The 20,009-nt window shown below is 44.0% G+C and overlaps 1 protein-coding gene across 3 annotated transcripts in view; it reads left to right on the top strand.

Annotated features, from left to right (window-relative positions):
- LOC141148413 (malonyl-[acyl-carrier protein] O-methyltransferase-like) overlaps positions 1-20,009 on the top strand; it is a 62,014-nt gene that overhangs the window by 25,427 nt on the left and 16,578 nt on the right. For all 3 annotated transcript variants that reach the window (XM_073635900.1, XM_073635898.1, XM_073635899.1), the window contains exons 2-3: positions 12,504-12,664; positions 18,413-18,515. In XM_073635900.1, the coding sequence (XP_073492001.1) occupies positions 12,504-12,664; positions 18,413-18,515 (264 nt within the window). The remainder of the gene's footprint in view (positions 1-12,503; positions 12,665-18,412; positions 18,516-20,009) is intronic.

Consider the following 20,009-nt stretch of genomic DNA (forward strand, 5'->3'; position numbering starts at 1 on the left):
ACTGACACAGATTCCTCGTCCAATTTTTTATCGCTTCACATTGTTTTCAAATGGCCTTGTCCTTAACATCAAATGTAAAATACATCCATAGATCTTCTCTTCTCTTTCTACCAGTCAGACGTCGACATTTCTGTATAGTTTGTGCAGCAGTGGGGATGGTAAAATAGGAGTGACTCACTCCTGAGTCCGACTCGCCTTGGTGAGGCCTGGATGTGGCCGGTGAGGAGGAGGCCTGCAATGTACAGGGCTCTGGATGGTCTGAGGACAGTGAGGAGGCCTGTAATGCTGAACAATGCTTTGGATGGTGGTCCAAGAAGGCCTGTAATGCAGCACTGTGTTTTGGATGGTGGTATGAGAGAGACCTGTAATGCTGCACAGTGCTCTAGATGGTGGTCTGACTCTGAGAGGCCTGTAATGCTGAACAGTGCTGTATGGTGGTCTCAGGTCTGAGGGATCAGTGACGGGACAAGGTCATCTGGTGTCCAGGGCAAAAATGGCAAACACTGACGCCCCCCCAGGATAGGGTAACAGTGGTGTTAGGTTTGTAATGTATGTGACGTGTACCAAAATGGTACCAATTGTTGTGTTACACTGCAGTAAACTTAACAGTTTAAAATTGGTGCATAAATATGGGGCTAACAGTGGTGATGGTCAAACAGCAAACATCCCTGCATCCATGGTGTCACAGGAAGGAAAAAAAATGTCCTTGTGTTGTCACTGGAAGGAAAAATGCCACTGTGTCAGTCTGAAAAGCACAGATTGGCATCTAAGTCAGTGTTATGAAGGAGGGGAGCTGGAAGTTGGGCTCTGTGGGGTGCATGAAACTAAAGGACTCTAGGGGGCTCAGAGGTAATGAGACTGAAGGGTTCCTTCAGATGTGCCACAATCACTGATGGCGTCTGACACTGCCTGCTTTTACCATAACCCACCTGTCTGTGAATGAGCCTTAAGGCCTTGTTTATAATTGGGGTTGGTGGGTTGTTTTAACACCCCCCGGGCTACAAAGGCAGACTTATGGGGCTATACACATGCTGCCACTGGGAGGCTTTGTATATCGGGGGAAAAAAATTATCCCCCCTGTCACATTTACTGGACAGTTGAATGTTAATAGAATCATGACAGAATGCACAAATGGATCTGTGAGGCGTGATAGTGACTGCGAGTGATAAAATTTGAGAGTGAAAATAAAGTTAGGCTAGGGTCACACCTACAAGTGCGACTGAGCGTGCGTGTATTTCTGTGTTTTGGGCAGCCCCTTCATTAATGTCCTAAATGTGGGAAACTTGGAAAAGTCCCTGACCCTTTTCAAAAGATGCCGCACACCGAACCGCATGGTGCTACGGCACCATGAAGTTTGAGGCCCATGAAAATGTGTGCATTAGCAGATGCATGGGGTTGCCATTTAATGGCACTGCTATGCATCTGTTAAAGGGAAGCACATTTCTGTGCCTGATAGGAAAACATGTGATTTTGCAGGAACGGGCCAAGATTTAATCAATCTGTGGGCTGGATGGTGGTGCCCAAGTTGATCCATCGATTGAGTTGGATACAGCCAGCCTATTGGATCTTTTATGTGTGATTACTGCCAGTGGTTATAGAAGATCACAATCAAGTGTTTTGCTGGCCAGGAATGCTCCCCACTAGCAGAACACAATTGCACTGTGGGAGGGATTCCACCATCAACACTGACTGTGTCAAGCAATTTAAGTAGAGAAAATTGCATAATCTGCGCCCTGCTTATCAGCCATGTATAATTCTCAGAATAGTTCATTAAAAAAGGAAACTCTTTCCATTAAATATATTTTTCAGCAGACATTTTAGAAGAGCTTCATAGACTACATCAGTGATCTGACTCAAGGTGGCCTGTAATGCGCACAGTGCTCGGGATGGTGGTCTGACTCAGGGTGGCCTGTAATGAGCAGTGCTCTGGATGGTGGTCTGACTCAGGGTGGCTTGTAATGAGCAGTGCTCTGGGATGGTGGTCTGACTATGAGAGGCCTGTAATGCATGCACATAGTGCTCTGGGGGGAATGGTGGTCTGAGTGAGCCCTGTAATGTACACACTCACAGTACTTTCTGCTCCAGTGGCAGCTCATCCATAGGGGGCACACGGTGCTGCACCACAACCATGCATCTGGCCCCCTGATTCCCATACAGGGATGCCAGATGCATGGATTCCAACTGGGGGGATGTTTTGAAGCCTACTAGAAAAAAATGATGGGCTCCGGGAGCAGAGCACTACGCATGAAGCTCACCCAGTTGTGTGATAACGAATGAATATTTGTTATCGCCACACTAATCCTCCTCCTAGCCAATCAGGAAGCGGGTCTGAGACCCGACACAGGATTGGCTAAAAGGACAGGCAATCCTATTGGATGCCTAGCAAGAGGAGAGAAGAGATGCCTGGTGGGATACGCCATGATCTAAGAAGACGACAAAGCCACTGACCCACAGCTTGTCACCAGCTACCTGACCCACAGCTTGCAGCCTGAGCCCGTCACAATGGGGTAAGTCCTGGGCAGACAGTAGGTGGGTGGGGGGGCCAGTAAACTGCTGCTTGCCGCCCGGAGGGGGGGGATTAGTGCTGGTTAAGTGCTGCTGGGTCGTCAATTACCTATATTTTATTTGGGTACAGTGCCGCACAACACCAACCGCAGCAGTGCTGTATCACAAAAAATGGTCTGGTCATGAAGGGGGTTAAATCTTCCGGAGCTGAAGTGGTTAACATGGAAAAAAGGTGGTTTTCTTTTAAGCTTTGTTATGCCCCGTACACACGATCAGACATTGATCGGACATTCCAACAACAAAATCCACTGATTTTTTCAGACGGATGTTGGCTCAAACTTGTTTTGCATACACACGGTCGCACAAAGTTGTCGTAATTTCCAATCGGCAAGAATGCGGTGACGTACACCACGTACGACGAGACTATAAAAGGGCAGTTCAGAACCAAGCACGGCACCCTTTGGGCTCCTTTTGCTAATCTCGTGTTAGTAAAAGTTTGGTGAGAGACGATTCGCGCCTTTTCAGACTCGTGGTTTTCAGATCGTTTTCTGCCGTTCAGTTTGTGCTTGTGGGTTTGTATCTGGTCTTCAGTGCGTGCAGCAAGTTATGCGTGACTTTGTCATTGTGTTCTTGTTCATTCGTTATTGTTTTTCAGGTCGCTCTTCACAGGCCTTGCTGTTCTTCAGTGCGTTCTGTTACTTGGTCCTGAGCAGCCGAGCATTTTCTAGCCATGTTGCGTATACGTACTCCTCGTAGAGTTCGTGCTGTGCGGGGGCTTGGTGTTGGGGTCCTTACCTTGCCCCAAGTCCAGTCCATGAACAGGGTGGGGGGGAGTTCATGGACCAAGAATTGGTTGCTCCAGCGTGACCAGTTCTGTCACATGCCTTTGCTCCATGAGATCCGTGAGAATAATCCTGATGATTTCAGGAACTTTCTCCGGATGAAGGACCCCGTATTTCACCATTTGTTGGCTTTGCTGACCCCCTATATCAGCAGGCAGGATACCTGCATGAGGCAAGCCATCACTCCGGAGCAGAGGCTCGTCGCTACCCTGCGGTACTTGGCGATGGGGAGAAGCCTTCAGGACCTCAAGTTCTCGACAGGCATCTCCCCCCAGGCTCTGGGGATCATTATCCCAGAGACCTGTTCTGCCATCATCCAGGACCTGCAGAAGGATTATATTAAGGTAAGATTTTTATCCTTTAATATCACATTTTATTGTATATAATGTTTGTTAATATATTGTATTTCTTTCCTCATTGCCTAATTACCATGATTGTAATATGCTGTGAATGTCCCTTTTGTTCTCATGCATGCTGGAATTTTAGGGGTTTTTTTTGTCCTTCATACATATTTGCCTTCACTTACTTCCCCAGCATGCTCTCCTGGGCCTATATTCACCTCATGTACTCAATTAACAATGTATTTCGTCAGCTCCATAGTAGTGCTTTACCCTAAATACCCCCTAAAATGTAGAAATTGTGATGTGTGTTTGAAATTCTGGCAGAGTGCCAGAGGCTTTTTTTTGTGTCCCAAAATCATTTGGAACCCTCCCTCCCCCCACAACTGCTAACTGCTAGCTGATACCAATCTTCTGTCTGCTGAATTTGGCAAACCCATACACACTATATCCACCTCTTTAGTGGTCATATTTATGGATGAATTCCCCAAAGCATGTAGTGCAAGGGCCTGCCTGAATACTTACAAATGGTACTGTTTCAAGTTTTTGTATCCTATTATTATCTTGATAGGTAATAGCAGAATGTAAAAATGTGCTTCCATTTGTACAGTGTGTATTTATCTCTTTGTATTATGACACTTCTTACCTGTCCAGTGGGCTGCCAATAGTGTAAAGTAAGGAGGGGCTGGCCAAAGTAGTACACATTATTTAGGCATTCATCTCTCAATGAAGGTGGAGAGGGTTACCTGTCCCAAACATATCCCCCCCCTAAAATTTTGCAAATGGCCCATGAGAGGGGGGGGGTCTGATAGGTGGACCTTATACCCTTGTCTTTAAATACTCCCTAAAATAAATTTTATACCGATGTTAGCCAAGAATGTTTGTGTCTAATCTGCTTTCCATGTTTATGTACAAAATGATTAATTTTATTTTCTTGTCTGACTCCACAGTTTCCTTCCACGCCACAGGAATGGCAAACTGTGGCCTCCCACTTTGCCCAGCGGTGGGACTTTCCTAACTGCGGAGGGGCAATTGATGGGAAACACGTCCACATCGTCCCACCACCCAACTCGGGGTCATACTATTACAACTACAAGGGGTTCAATAGTATTGTGATGTTGACGGTGGTGTCGGCTACTTATGAGTTCCTGTATGTGGACGTGGGGAAGAATGGCCAGATGTCCGATGGTGGAGTCATCGCCCAGATGGAGTTATACAGGCGTCTCCAGAATGGCAGCTGGGACTTGCCACCTCCAGAAGACAATGTGGAAGGACTCCTATTCGTCTTCGTTGCGGATGAAGCGTTTGTGCTGGGGGACCATCTTATGCGGCCATTCCCTATGAGGACCCCCACCCCGGACCAGAGGGTTTTTAATTACCGGCTGGCCAGGGACAGAAGAGTGGTGGAGAACACATTTGGAATCATGGCCAGCCGGTTCCGCCTATTTCTTACACCCATACACATGGCGGAGTATAAACTGAATCATATCATCCTGGCATGCTGTGTTCTCCACAACTTTTTAAGGCAAAATTCTGCCAACTCAGGCCCAGTGGGGCCTGAGGCCGGAATTTCTGGAACTGAAACAACCCTGATGGCGCCTGAGGCTGGCCGTCCTGGCTTGCCCCCCCTGAGTGCCTGTGAGGTCCATCTTAGATACCTTGAATACTTTGCGGGTAGGGGGGCCATCAATATGCCAGACAATGTCTGATACATTTTTCAAATTAAAAAAGCATTTTAACTACTAAAATCTTTTGTGACATTTACTGCTTGTGTTTCTTTTAGCTGACCCTGACAGAAATGTGGGGAGTCCTGAAAATGGCGTGATTGTGCAACATAAAAAAGCACTGTTGGGTTTTATTTACTAAAGGAAAATCCACTTTGCACTACAAGTGCACTTGAGACTGCACTGAAACTGCACTTGTAGTGCAAAGTGGATTTGCCCTTAGGAAATAACCACCATTGTCACTGAAAACCACAATTTTACAACCACAAAATTTAAGGAGCATTGAAACAATAATCCACACATTCTTGAGTATCAATCTTTTTAATACCAGCACAATCACATGGGCATTTATAAAAGGTTTTTAAAACAAACCAACATAATTTTTGTATAACAATTTTTTGGGTCACATTAATAAAAGTAGAAATGTCCATTTAAGGTAAAACAGGCATGTTTTAAACCAACAAGAAATACACAAATCTGGAACTTACAAAGTTCAACTTTTGTAGAAATTGAAGGCAATATCAGACATGAGTATTTAGAAACTGTGTTTGATATTGCGTTCAGATGGGGTGAAGTCACCCCTGGAAAAGCCAAATTTTGAAGATGCACACAAATTGCCGAATGTCAACATGTGCTAGCTGCCATCATGGGGGATCAATGGACGTGTTTTGGGGGTGCAACCCCTTCCTCACAGCTACTTTATTATTGAGGAAGGGGTTGCACCCCCAAAACGCCTACATTGATCTCCCATGATGGCAGATAGCACATGTTGACACAGTGTGTGCATCTTCAAAATTTGGCTTTTCTATAAAATGTCAAAAAATGTAACAAATTCTTCCATTACAAATACCACAAAAAAGTCAGGGATTTGGAGGTCTTTTAAACTCTCCCTAAAACATCAATGATGTTCTTCATTTTGTTTTTAACCTCATTGATGTTTTTCTGGGTGTTTTCCAAGTCCCTATTACGCCCCATGATCTCCCCGATCAGGATCTGGGCACTCTCACTGGTGAAATGACCTGGATCCACAACATCAGGATCACCTACAAAAATTAAAAAAAAAAACAAAAAAACATGTATTATAAATATGCCGGCATCCATCTCTTACCTGAGCCTGTGGTCGCAGACACTCACCTGTTGTGGTGACTAGTTCCACCACGTCTTCCTCCTCCTGCTCTGTTTGGCTTTGGGGGATTTCCCCTTCTTCCAGAGGTGGGGGGTCTGTGGTCTCCTCTGATGAGGGGTGTCCTCCGAGTCTTTTCTCCCCTATGTCCAAAAAAAATAGGTATACTTAGCACACAGATATTTGATGGCAAAAATAGGAATATGAAACATTGCTTAGAAGTGGGGTACAATTGTCTGTTTGGCAGAGTTACAAGATGAAGAAATATTTCTGTCCTTTGTCAAGCTTGAATACTTACCTGTTTTGTACAAGCTTCACAGGTGGAGACACCCCTATAATATACACTGGAGCACCTGTGTGGGCCCCCTAATAAAAAGGGTGTTCTTGTGTCGCACACTAGTGCTCCAGTGTCCAGATGTGTAAACTGCTGCTGAGTGTCCTCTCCTTACACAGAATCTAGTTTGCATTACATTCTAGTTACAAACCCATCTAGACTCCAAAATTATTTTAAGAGAAGTAGGCCAGAAAAAGGGTATTCAAATGCATATGGCCAAAACAATGAGATTTTCTATGCTGAACAAACAATGTTTCATACGAATGAACAATGCGCCCATGAACATGAAAGTTGCCATTTTAAACTGTACAACAGAAAAGAAAAGCACATGGAGCAGCACGAACGTTAGAAAAATAAAGAATAGGAACACAGGAAAATACTTACTTTTTTGCAGCACTCTCCTGATCCTTCTCTACTGATCGTGCTCCCTTAATTTGAGATCCGACCACCACTTCCTGAGCTGATCCTTGGATCGTCGTACCCTGAAATTCTTCTGCAAACTCTTGACTACTTTCGCCATGATCTTGGCCTTTCTGACATTGGGGTTGGGGTAAGGTCCATACTTCCCGTCATAGTTGACCCTCTTCAAGATATCGACCATCTCCAACATCTCCCCAAAGGACATATTTGAGGCCTTAAATCGTCTCTCCTGGGATTTCTGGCTCCGGGCTTTCCTCCCCCTCGTTGCTGTAATTAGCACGCACCTGTTGTGTCTCCGCCATGTGCTCTTCCCCCACTGCACCGAACGAGAAGGGGCGGGGAACAGACTAGAAAAAACATCAGTGGCGGGCGGAGTTTCATGCATGCGCAGTGTATATAAAGCGTAACACGCGTGCATAGTACGTACGATCTGTGAGCGGAGGAAGGAGTATCAGAGGCGCCGATCGTGATAACGAAGGTAAGATTTAAACTTGGGCCTATACTGCTTCTAGATTGAGGCCTATATTGTGACAAGATTAGGAGAGTTTCGCCTGACATTAGGGTTTGTCTTGTGTTGTGTCTTGCAGATAAAATGGATGGCTTTAATGACCACAACTTCCTCCCCCTGTTCATTGACAAATACAGGGAGCCGCCCTGTCTATGGCAGATAAAACACCCCCAATACAACAATAAACAAAAGAGGCAGGCAGCGCTGGAGAAACTGCTGGAGCTGGTGAAGCTGGTGGTCCCCATGGCAACCATCCCCTATTTAAAAGCCAAAATTGGTTGCCTGAGGAGCACTTATCTAAGGGAGCGCAAGAAGGTCACGGATTCCCAGAGATCAGGAGCTGCAGCAGATGACGTTTATGTCCCCAGGCTGTGGTACTATGAGAGACTGAGATTTATGTCAGACCAGACTGGAGTCAGGGGATCCCTCTCCACTCTTCCTTCCACTCTTCCTTCCACCCTATCTTCCACCCCAGCTGAGGCTTCCGATGTCCAACCTGGGACTTCCAGCCAGGAAGAAGTGGAGGAGCCCAGATGGAGCCAGCTATAGCATTGTTTGACAGATTTCTCTTCAATAAATAAATTATGTTTACTAGATGTTATTATTGATCATAATGATAGTTTGTCGACATTTCCATGAGCGTGCATAATTTTAAAGCATGATATGTTGGGTATCTATTTACTCGGTGTAACATCTTTCACATTGTGCAAAAAAATTGAGCTAATTTTTACTGTGCTTTATTTATTTTTTATTATTTTTATTTTGTTTCCTCTTGGGTCTCTGCTAAAAAAAGCAAAAAACTGTTTGGGGGTTATAGGTAATTGTCTAATAAAGGTTAAAAGTGACAACAGGCAAATGCCTAGAAAACCTCATGGGAATGTGAAGGTGAATAATAATCACTAAGTGAATAAATTTTGTAGGAGTGCTAAACAATATACATATGCATAAAAAACCTATAAACCATGCGCTTACTCCAAAAAAGTCATAGATGTAAGCAGCTAACACAACAAATAGAAAATTTGTAATAAATCATATATAACCAAGTGTAGCGCTAAAAAATGAGAAAGAAAATATTGCTATACCACATATAATAGCAAAATGAATTGTGAAAAGATAGTGTTTTGTATACTTTGTGAACATTCATACATATAGAACACTTATGTTATAAAGCCTTAGGGTCACCAAAAGTGATAACAGGATGTAAAAATGGCAATAAAGTCCAAAACTGAATGTGCAGATACGGTGAACATAAATTTTGCAATGGTGATAAATTCCAAAACATATACTCGTGAGAGATTTCTGTATGTAATCCAACATGTGCTGACAGACCCTTGTGCGAAACCGCCACCTAGGATGACTGGAGGCTTACCAGAAAGTTGGGACCCACCTAGCATACGCTATATGGGTCAAACAGGCTTGGATTGCTCACTGGCAATGAAGGTAGGGAACCAAGGGCTGGTGAATGGTGAAGTTGTAACGTTGCTAGCCCAAAGAGGTCTTCTTCATATGGAAGCTCGGACACCAACGGACATTACCCACATGTAATGAAGAAGGGGCTCATAGCGTAATTCCGTAAACCATTCCGTAAACCATATGACGAAACGCGTCGGGAGGACTCCACTGCCGCCATTTTATTTGCAAGCGCTTTTTATTCTGAAATGTAAGTGTTTTTCCTTTTAATAAATTTTTTATGGTTTACGGAATTACGCTATGAGCCCCTTCTTCATTACATGTGGGTAATGTCCGTTGGTGTCCGAGCTTCCATATGAAGAAGACCTCTTTGGGCTAGCAACGTTACAACTTCACCATTCACCAGCCCTTGGTTCCCTACCTTCATTGCCAGTGAGCAATCCAAGCCTGTTTGACCCATATAGCGTATGCTAGGTGGGTCCCAACTTTCTGGTAAGCCTCCAGTCATCCTAGGTGGCGGTTTCGCACAAGGGTCTGTCAGCACATGTTGGATTACATACAGAAATCTCTCACGAGTATATGTTTTGGAATTTATCACCATTGCAAAATTTATGTTCACCGTATCTGCACATTCAGTTTTGGACTTTATTGCCATTTTTACATCCTGTTATCACTTTTGGTGACCCTAAGGCTTTATAACATAAGTGTTCTATATGTATGAATGTTCACAAAGTATACAAAACACTATCTTTTCACAATTCATTTTGCTATTATATGTGGTATAGCAATATTTTCTTTCTCATTTTTTAGCGCTACACTTGGTTATATATAAACAATATACATACACACTGTGAAAATAAATAAAACTGAAAATAATATTAAATAAAATAGGACACAAATATTATAAACAATGTCCGTGTGAAAAAGTCAATATTACATGACCCAATCAATGACAAGTGAGTATCTCGAATATCTATAGGAATAATATTGTGACAAATCTGTGATAAAAAACTAAACCAAAATTGATGTATAAAAAAATATATAAAAAAATAAAGAAATAAAGGAAAAAACCTAAAAAAAGTACATAGCTAAACAAGAACAGTATTGATTAAAGTCCATCCGTGTTAAAAAAACATGCAAAAAAAAATGGCTTGTCTCCAAGTGCTCTGTGAAATATTGTAACAAAATCTTGCTGTGGTGAAAAATAGAGTGCGTAGACAGACCTCCACCTCTTGGAAAAATTGCTGCCTCTTACCAGATAGAAATGGTCTCTTAGTTATAGGAGACCCAAGGGGCGGATGGCTGCAACCCCGGCCAGGGATCTCAAAGCAGGCACTCAGCGTCCAAGTCCAGGGACTCTCTCCAACCAGCCTCAGCAAATATGGAAATGTCACCATGCAAAAAACAAAGTGCTCCACAGGCGCAGAGCCTGAAGCAGCAAAGCGCTGGGTTTTATGCTATGTGGAGCACTTTGTTTTTTGCATGGTGACATTTCCGTATTTGCTGAGGCTGGTTGGAGAGAGTCCCTGGACTTGGACGCTGAGTGCCTGCTTTCAGATCCCTGGCTGGGGTTGCAGCCATCCGCCCCTTGGGTCTCCTATAACTAAGAGACCATTTCTATCTGGTAAGAGGCAGCAATTTTTCCAAGAGGTGGAGGTCTGTCTACGCACTCTATTTTTCACCACAGCAAGATTTTGTTACAATATTTCACAGAGCACTTGGAGACAAGCCATTTTTTTTTGCATGTTTTTTTAACACGGATGGACTTTAATCAATACTGTTCTTGTTTAGCTATGTACTTTTTTTTAGGTTTTTTCCTTTATTTCTTTATTTTTTTATATATTTTTTTATACATCAATTTTGGTTTAGTTTTTTATCACAGATTTGTCACAATATTATTCCTATAGATATTCGAGATACTCACTTGTCATTGATTGGGTCATGTAATATTGACTTTTTCACACGGACATAGTTTATAATATTTGTGTCCTATTTTATTTAATATTATTTTCAGTTTTATTTATTTTCACAGTGTGTATGTATATTGTTTAGCACTCCTACAAAATTTATTCACTTAGTGATTATTATTCACCTTCACATTCCCATGAGGTTTTCTAGGCATTTGCCTGTTGTCACTTTTAACCTTTAGCGCGACTTTTTGATTTTTATATGATTTATGGTTTACTACTTTATAGTCGCAGCTTATACCAATTAGTGTAAGCGCAATATTTGTTTTTTACCTAATTGTCTAATAAAAAACACTGATTTTAACTTGTAAGCAAAAATGTCATAAAAGAGCTGGATCTGTTTAATAAAATAAAACAAAAAAAAAAATCAGAAGGAAAATAGTTGAAGAACGGATACTAAGCAGTTAATGAGGGCTGATTAGAGTAAATCAAGGGTTAAAAAGGAGTCTAAACAAAGGAACATTTTTATTTTTACCTGTCAGATTGCTTTAACTGACATCATCTACAGATTGAAGCTTTATACCTTTGATCTGCAGATGAATGAACAGAATGATCTAAAAGTAACAATATGTTAATTTGTATCTTTGTATATTCCCAACTGAGCAGTATTATTTAATAAAAGTTAGGCATGTGTGTGGGTGTTTTTTTTTTTGTAGCACAGCCCAGCACTTTCCTCCCACAGCCAGTTCTCAGTTGCCACCAACTTAAAGCTGGGCTGACTTACTTTTTCTCAGGAAATCACAGCCAGCTCCCCACTGCTCATGTGAAAGATTGTGCAGTGCTTAAAAACTGATCCCATGACCTCCTGGGACGTGTGGTGCCAAGTTGCATAGTTGTCACCTAGGCCTGTCATAAAAAGGCACCCGCTCCCAAGAAAGAAGTAAATAAACACAAATTATGGTAAAGGAAGAAGTGAGGTGGAGGATAGGAATTCTTTTCAACCAAATATATATAAAAAAAAAAAATCATTGTTATGACACTTATAAATGTAACCCACCCAGCTTCAGCATCCCTTTAAATGGGTCTTTATGCCGAGGATAATCAAGGGCCACAGTGATTGGCTCTCACCCATTGGCACCTGATTGGAAGCTGGTCCCACCAGCTTCCGATTGGGACTAGAGAGAGCTGGCTATGCTGTGGCTATGACTGTGCTGGGGGCATGCAGTGAGTGTGTTCTCGGCACAAATCTTGGCTTTCCATGGACTCTTATGTGCAGTGTAAGAGCTTTAAAGCCCACCCTCTTTGCAACCACATGATGTGGGAAGCAAGAGGTTAAACTGAAAACACCAATGTCATTGTGATGAGTTATTATAGATGTTTCTGTCTTCCTAGTTTTCCAAACCTTATGGATTTGCTGTGGACGCTGGCTGCGGAACGGGGCAGAACACAAGAATTCTCGCTCCATACTTCAAGAAAGTTCTCGGAATCGACATCAGTGAGGCTCAGATAGAAGAGGCCAAGAAAGCTACAGTGTCACCCAATGTCACATACAGGTGGGGACATTCTAAACATGTTTCATTAGTTACATTCAGGGGAGGACTAGGAACATTTGGCCTGCGGGGGGAACACATCCAACCAAGTAGCCCCTTTCCTGATTAGAGTTGGGCCAACGGTTTGGCCCGAGGATGATTTCAAGCCAAACATTGGCTGTTTGCCCATTTGAGAAACACCCGAATTATCAGGGCATTCGACCCTTTGTTCAGAACAGTGCATTGCAAGCCCTGATTGGCTGAAGCAATGAAAGCTTTGCCCAATCAGGACACAGAGCACTGTCAAAGCCATGATTGGAGAAAGTAATGACTCTATTCAATCATGGCTCATTGCTCTTAGTCCCACCCCACAATATAAAAATATTCTCCTCTATAGCGGCCATTTTCAGTGTGATATCGGCATGGAGAGAGATAGAACAGGGCTCTGATCAGTGCTACGAGAGTTAGTGTGCTATTGTGATTCTATTGTCAGTGTAGAATATCAGTTTACTGTGAATCTAGTGATAGTTCAGTGTGCGTGTAGTGTGACCATTCATTTTTACTTTATTGTCAGTTTATTTTGTCAGGGCAGGTTTCCTGCAGTATATATCAGTGCATTACTGCACATTTAATGCAGTATATTTGAATGCGTTATTGCATGTTTAATGCAGTAGATTGTAATGTGTCTGTGCGGTTTACTGCAGTATATTGTGGTGCCTTGGAGTGTTTCTGTGTAGTGAGTAATCAAGTTAAAGTTCATCAAACTTTTCCATTGATTCAAGTGCATCCACGTACACCTTTCCACATCTTTAATATGTTTTGTTTATAGGCGCCCCCCCAGCACTGAGGGGGGCCAGCAGCATATGTGTCCACAGGCAAAGGTGGACATGGTCAGTCCTCAAGCAGGGCATAATTCCCTCTGTTTAGTGATGTTGCCCGTGCCATCCAGCCACAGCATGCAGAGGAGGTGGTGGACTGGCTTACTAAACCATCATCCTCTGTTACCCAAGCAGCTGCCAGAGTGGCTAAACCTGCCTCTTTGTCCACAGCTATTCCTGCCATAGCCCCAGCATCAGGCATGGAGGCATTAGCTGAGTTATTTGAACACAGGGTCAGCCACTTGTTCCTTGACAATGCGCAGCCATTACTTGATTCAGATGTTGGTTCTGAGGTTGAAGGCAGGAACATGAGCCTACAGGGGGGAGAACACTGGTACACAAATTGGCATTCATGTTCCCCCAGCTGCAGCGTATTGCCAAGTTGTCTCCAGAGGTAATGAGGATGGAGGAGATGACTGACGTGACTTGGGTGCCAGATAGAGCAGAGGAGGAAAGTGAGGGTGAGGCACAACCCCAAGGAGGCAGCCATCATGGAAGAGTGGAGAGCAGTCACCCTATTCCATCACATTGTGAAGCTGTTATCTCCTGGCCCACTTCCCACAGCTCAGATGTCTGGGTCTTTTATAGAACATGTGCAGCCGATTGCACTGTTGCTAATTACAAACTTTGTCTCAAGCGTGGCAAAAACACCAGTCATTTGGGTACCACATGCTAGACCAGGCATTTAACCTCCCATCACTCAGCCCCTTGACAAGAGCACCTAAAAGCCACACAAGGGGCACAAATATGTCTCTCCTTACTCACCTCAGTATGCCCCTGCTATACCTCATGACCTCTCAGCAGCCACCACTGACAGGGATGATGGTATAGCGCAGGGTGTCCCAGGTCTTTACAGCACATCTGCCAGCAGCACACCACCAGCTGTAGACTATAGCTGGCAAATTCCTCTGCCCTATCTGCTGCAGTGGAAAAAAGTCACTGCCACCCACATGCCCAGCATCTAAATGCAGGCTTGTCAAAGCTGCTGGCTCTAAAACTTCTGCCTTTCCATCTGGTAGATTCTGTCCCTTCTGTGAATTTGCAGAATGTGCTGTACCACAATGACAGGTTCCCAGTCACAATTTATCTTCATGTTAGGCCATTCCATCTCTCTATCATCACATGGAAGGCAATGTTGTGGCATCGTTGGGCAAGGCAGTCAGCTGCAAAGTCCACGTTACTGATGACACATGGTCCAGCAAGCATGGGCAGGGTAAATATATATCATTCACAGCACACTGGGTAACTCTGCTAGCAACTCAGAAGGATGCAGGACAGGGCTCAGTGCTGCAGCTTGTTGTGCCCCCACGTTTCCATACAGCTGGTGATGATGCAAGATTTGTCAGCTCTACCCCCTCCAGTTTTGGAGGCATTGAAGCAGATGAAGACCTACATCAAACAGTAAGAGGGCTTTCCATCCCCAGAACCCTTGGAAGTAGTATGTGGCTGGGAGGAGACAGTTCCAGATACTATAAATCTGAGTGACCCCAAGGAGTCTGCTTCTCATGCCTCCGCAAATTTGCAGTGCATGGGCTTCCTCATGTTTCAAAGCCTGCGAAAGGTTCCAAGCATACGTGGCATAAAGAAGGATTACTATTGGTTGGCAACCCTCCTTGGCCACCGTTACAAGGGGAAAGTCTCAGAACTTATCCCGTCCCCACAGAGTGCGGACGATAATCTCTTGGACGACTTTTAAAGAGGAGTTTATATAACGCTTTTCCTTACTCTGGTAGGTTACAGTGTTGTGGAAAACGTAGTTTTGAGGCTTCTGTTGGTGAAGAGGAGTGGTGGAGAAAGTGATGCATTTCTTTTTTTTTTTTTTAAGTCCTCGTTGTCCAGGGCTGTCCACTTCTGCATCACATGGTGGGCGATTATCTAGGGGCGAAAACAGATGGAGAGCTTTCCAGTCGACGATCCACTGGCTTACTGGCACATGAGTATAGACCACTGGCCTGAACTTGCCCCGTGTGAAATTGAGCTGCTGGGCTGCCCTGCAGCCAGCATGCTTTCCGAATGGCATTTAGTGGTGCTGGAGCTTTTGTTACTGATAATAGAACGTGTCTGTCCACATACTCTGTGGATCGTCTGACTTTTATCAAAATGAATCAGTCCTGGATTACCAGCAGCTATCAAGCCCCTGATGCCGATGTCGCCGATTTTAAGTATTTTTGGGATGTGGAATCTCTGCAGGACTTCTAGGCTGCCTAGCATTGTGGGTGTTTTCATCTGGAAGAAATGTTTTGGTGTAGGTTTCACGGGCACTATTAACACCCAAAGACCAATTTTTCCGCACCTGTTTGACAGATGCCTATCAATGCAATTTTTGACAGCAAGTCCGATTCTTGCTTTGATTAAGAGTACACCGATTGGGTGTTGGTGATGCCTTCACACTGTAACCCTGAGACCAATTTTTTCTGCACTTGTTACTTCTATCCAAAGTCTGCGAAAGACACAAGAATTTATCAAAAAAATCTTTAATCCCGAGTGCACTAAATTGTGGCCTCCATCATACAGACTGACTCCCTGAGCTGTTGTTTATAAAATAAAGAGAGCTTGAATGGAAAGTCCCTTTTTAACTTTATAAATGTCATTGCCAGCAGCAGGCTCTATATACGGTACAGATGTGATACATTTCAGGCAGACTAAGTGGACCACACGAGGTAATATATTTAAAAGGAAATTTTCATTTTTATTTCTCATTTTAATGGTTTCACTTTAAGCATCAGTAAACCACTGCTCATTTAAAAATAGTTTTTTACAAACTTTTTATTTTTTCATTGATGCATGCCCCCCAGGGCAGTACCCAGACCCCCCCCCCCCCCCCCATAACCATTGTATGCCTAATTACTTGCATATAAGCCTTCAAAATAGTGACTTTTGATTTTTGCAGTTTGGGTCCAATATACTTCAATGGGGTTCGCTATTCGGTTCTGAACTTTTGCAATGTTCGAAAAGTTCTGCCGCGAACCCAACAGGGGGACATCTGGCATTTTACCGTGTAAGTGTGACATAGTGCTGCAATAACTGGTGGGTATTCCTAAGGGACATTGTTGAGGTGCTTGGTGGGTATTCCTGAATGATATTGTAGGGGAATGGGGGGGGGGCATGCTGTTTGTTTACATTTGTAAAAATAAATAAATGTGGCCCTTCTAGTGTGTAATGAACACAGTTCACCACTAGGGAGGAACTTTAGCTGTAAATGTGACATTGTTGGTGGTTTACTGGCTGCTGCATTGGCCTGGTACACATTCATTCTAGTGTAAACAGGGTGAATGTGACTGGACTATAAGTAGGGATGGGGGGGGTGGGGGTGAGGGCAAATGCTGAGTACCCAATTGATCAGTCTAATGGCTGGTCAGCCTCTGGTTGCACACCGAATTCGGTGTTATTGCTGTAACCTATAAACAGTATACTATGTTCGGGGCTTGTTCTGGGGAAGGGTAGGGAGGGGTTCTTGATATAGAGTATCAAGTGGGACAGTAGTTACGTTAGCAATGAGTGACCAGAGGTATGTACATAAAAATACGATTTATTAAATGGTATAAAATCCACAGTTGGCGAGGAAGAAGCTACGCTAACGAGTACAGCGAAACGCGTTGACGTCATCACGACGCCGTCACGTCCCATTGGGCGGACCGTGCTGGAGGAGCGGAACAGCTGTGATTACCAGCTGGGTGTCAGCTGGGTGTCAGCAAACACGGACCGTGGATGCCTGCCAGACTGGACAGAGGACAGACGTTGAATAGACTCCTGATTTACAACACTACATCCGATTCCCCTTATCAGCAGAGGATATACTGCCGCCCATATGAGTCTATGGGACTCCACTCAGTATTTAAAAGGACTTCCATTACAGAGTGTCTGAGTTCCTCCTCTCTCAACCAATCGGGCTGGTAATGTATGAACGCCATTAACCAAACCACTGCTTAAACATATGCATAGCTTTTTGTGACTGCTACCTGCATGATTGGTCTCCATACAGTACTCACATTCAATCTTAAAGCTGTTGAGTAGAGCCTTGCCAATAGAATTTATCTGCAAACCTGTGATAACCCACGCTACATGGACAATTCCAAGTTACTATCACAGGAACAGTCTCTCCATACAACGCACTCTGCTATACACACCTGATGTGTTAGCTTACGCCAATCAGCACCATCTCGCGCCTGCAGGAACAGCCAGACCATCCATCCATGCTGATCGTCTATCCCTGTTAGCCGGCCAATAGGCAACCCTCCCCGCCTGGCCACCCATTAGTTCCCCTCCCCCTTCCCTCCCTGCCCCCCCTATGTGTACTCTTCGGCAGCATAGTCATTCAAAATTGATGCCCATAACTTTAGCCAAGCCATTGTGCTTGACCATCTCCAATTTGACCCATTAGCTGCCGAACAGTATACCAGTCCGGACAGTGTCGGTGTCGTTTTGTATGTGTGTTTGTTATTTATGTTACCTAAGGTATAGCAATACCTTGGCCACTTTATTGTTTTTTTCTTTTGCCATTTTTTTCACACTGTTAGATGTAACCTATGTTTTGCCTCCTTCGCCAACTGTGGATTTTATACCATTTAATAAATCGTATTTTTATGTACATACCTCTGGTCACTCATTGCTAACGTAACTACTGTCCCACTTGATACTCTATATCAAGAACCCCTCCCTACCCTTCCCCAGAACAAGCCCCGAACATAGTATAGTGAATGTGACTGGAGCATGTCAGTGAAGGATTCATTGAGTGATTTTTTTTTTTCAGTGAATTCTTTATAAACAGACCAACCCCTTTGTGTCATCTGGGAAGGGATGAGGCAGAAAGGTCAGAAGCACAGAGTCCAGGGTTGGGCTTTCAATCCAACCAGATGGTGTCACTACTTAACGTCTAATCTGTCATTTTTTGCAGTATCTGTCCAGCTGAAGAGGTGTCGGTTGGTGACGCTTCTGTCGATCTACTAACATCAAGTATTGCTGCCCATTATTTTACAATTGAGCCATTTCTAAAAGAGGTAAAAACAGTCTTTTTGTTTCATTTTATTTGCTGCCCCTTGTAAAATGTACTGTATGTTACAAACACCTGACCATGGATTCTGTACACTGTGCTGCATGTTAACATAATCTGGATTCCTGAGCAATGTGCTGCATATTGAATACTGCAGACAGCTGTACAATTTATGCATTTTGTGTGCTCTATTCTGCACCTTGTACATTATGATTTGCTCACATAGCCTAAACGGCTAAATGTATGCTGTGCTGTATGTTGCATACAGTGGATCACTGCAATCTGTTTACTGTGCTGTGCAATACATACACCAAACTAAACTCCAATTACAAAGGCCACACACTAAAAGCCTCTGTTCCACTGCTGTTTAATCGATTGACAGCACACACTGAAAATTCCTGCTGGAAGCCATGCTCTAACGCTTTTCACCCATCACAGGGCTTAATGATGAGTGTACCATTTTAGGGGCGTGGCTTCTAGCAGGAGTTTTCAGTGTGTGCTGTGTCAGTGGATCAAGAGTGGACTTCTGGGCTTGAACACCCAGTTGGTATATAGGAGGTGAAGAAGGATATGGGTTGCTTGTGAGCAATTATGTGGGTTGGGATCATTGAACATACAAACGAACGAAGGGCTGATTCTGGATGGTGGGTACAGAATGAGCCCCCCTAAATGTTGTACCCAGGGCCACATCCCCTCTGCCCCTACGCTACACCCCTACATTCGCTGAACTGCTACACTTTATACCCTGTGCTTTTATATTTATACACCAAACAACTGCATTCTATACACTGCTAAACATTATTTCTTTATCGTACATCACAGGACACAGAGCACCATAATAATGACTATCTGGGTTATATGCTTCCTTTAGGTGATTGGACACTGGCAACCAATAGTAAGAAGGTTCATCCCATATAACCCCTCCCATACAGGAAGTACCTTTAGTTTTTTTTGCCAGTGTCTTGAAGGTGATGGTCACAGCTGTGGAAGCTCTTCAAATTTTCTTCAATAATGTCCCAGTGAGGATGTTATATCGGATCCATTCGGATGGCATAAAAAAGCTAAAGTGGATGGTACCCGAGCCTTGATTCAAGAACGAGGTTTTGCTTGTAATGTGTCCTTTAAGGCACTGGACCCTTGTTATATGGTATCCCTAGTCTTCACTTGCCCAAGGGAACCAGAAGGGTGCTTTACAGGTCCAGGGGTGTGGACCCCGTACAAAGGGGACCCGGTCCTTGAAGGTCCTCAGTGGCGCTACCCACCGTGATGGGAGAAGATTGGGCCTGTATCAGGCTCTGCAGTAAGGACCGGTGAGTACTCCCTCTGGGAGGCCTAACAATATTACTGTTGTGTCTCATTGCAAGCCGTTGTAGCAGAGGTTACAGAGAAGCTGACAGATGCAGCTTATGTGGGTGTCTCCCGCACATGGCGGCATGTGCCGCGCGTGCATCGGAGCACGCGCCACGTGCATGCACGGTGCTCGTCCGCAGGTGACGGTCGC

This window comes from Aquarana catesbeiana, linkage group LG06 (assembly GCF_042186555.1).
Source record: "Aquarana catesbeiana isolate 2022-GZ linkage group LG06, ASM4218655v1, whole genome shotgun sequence".
In the NCBI taxonomy this organism is placed as follows: domain Eukaryota; kingdom Metazoa; phylum Chordata; class Amphibia; order Anura; family Ranidae; genus Aquarana; species Aquarana catesbeiana.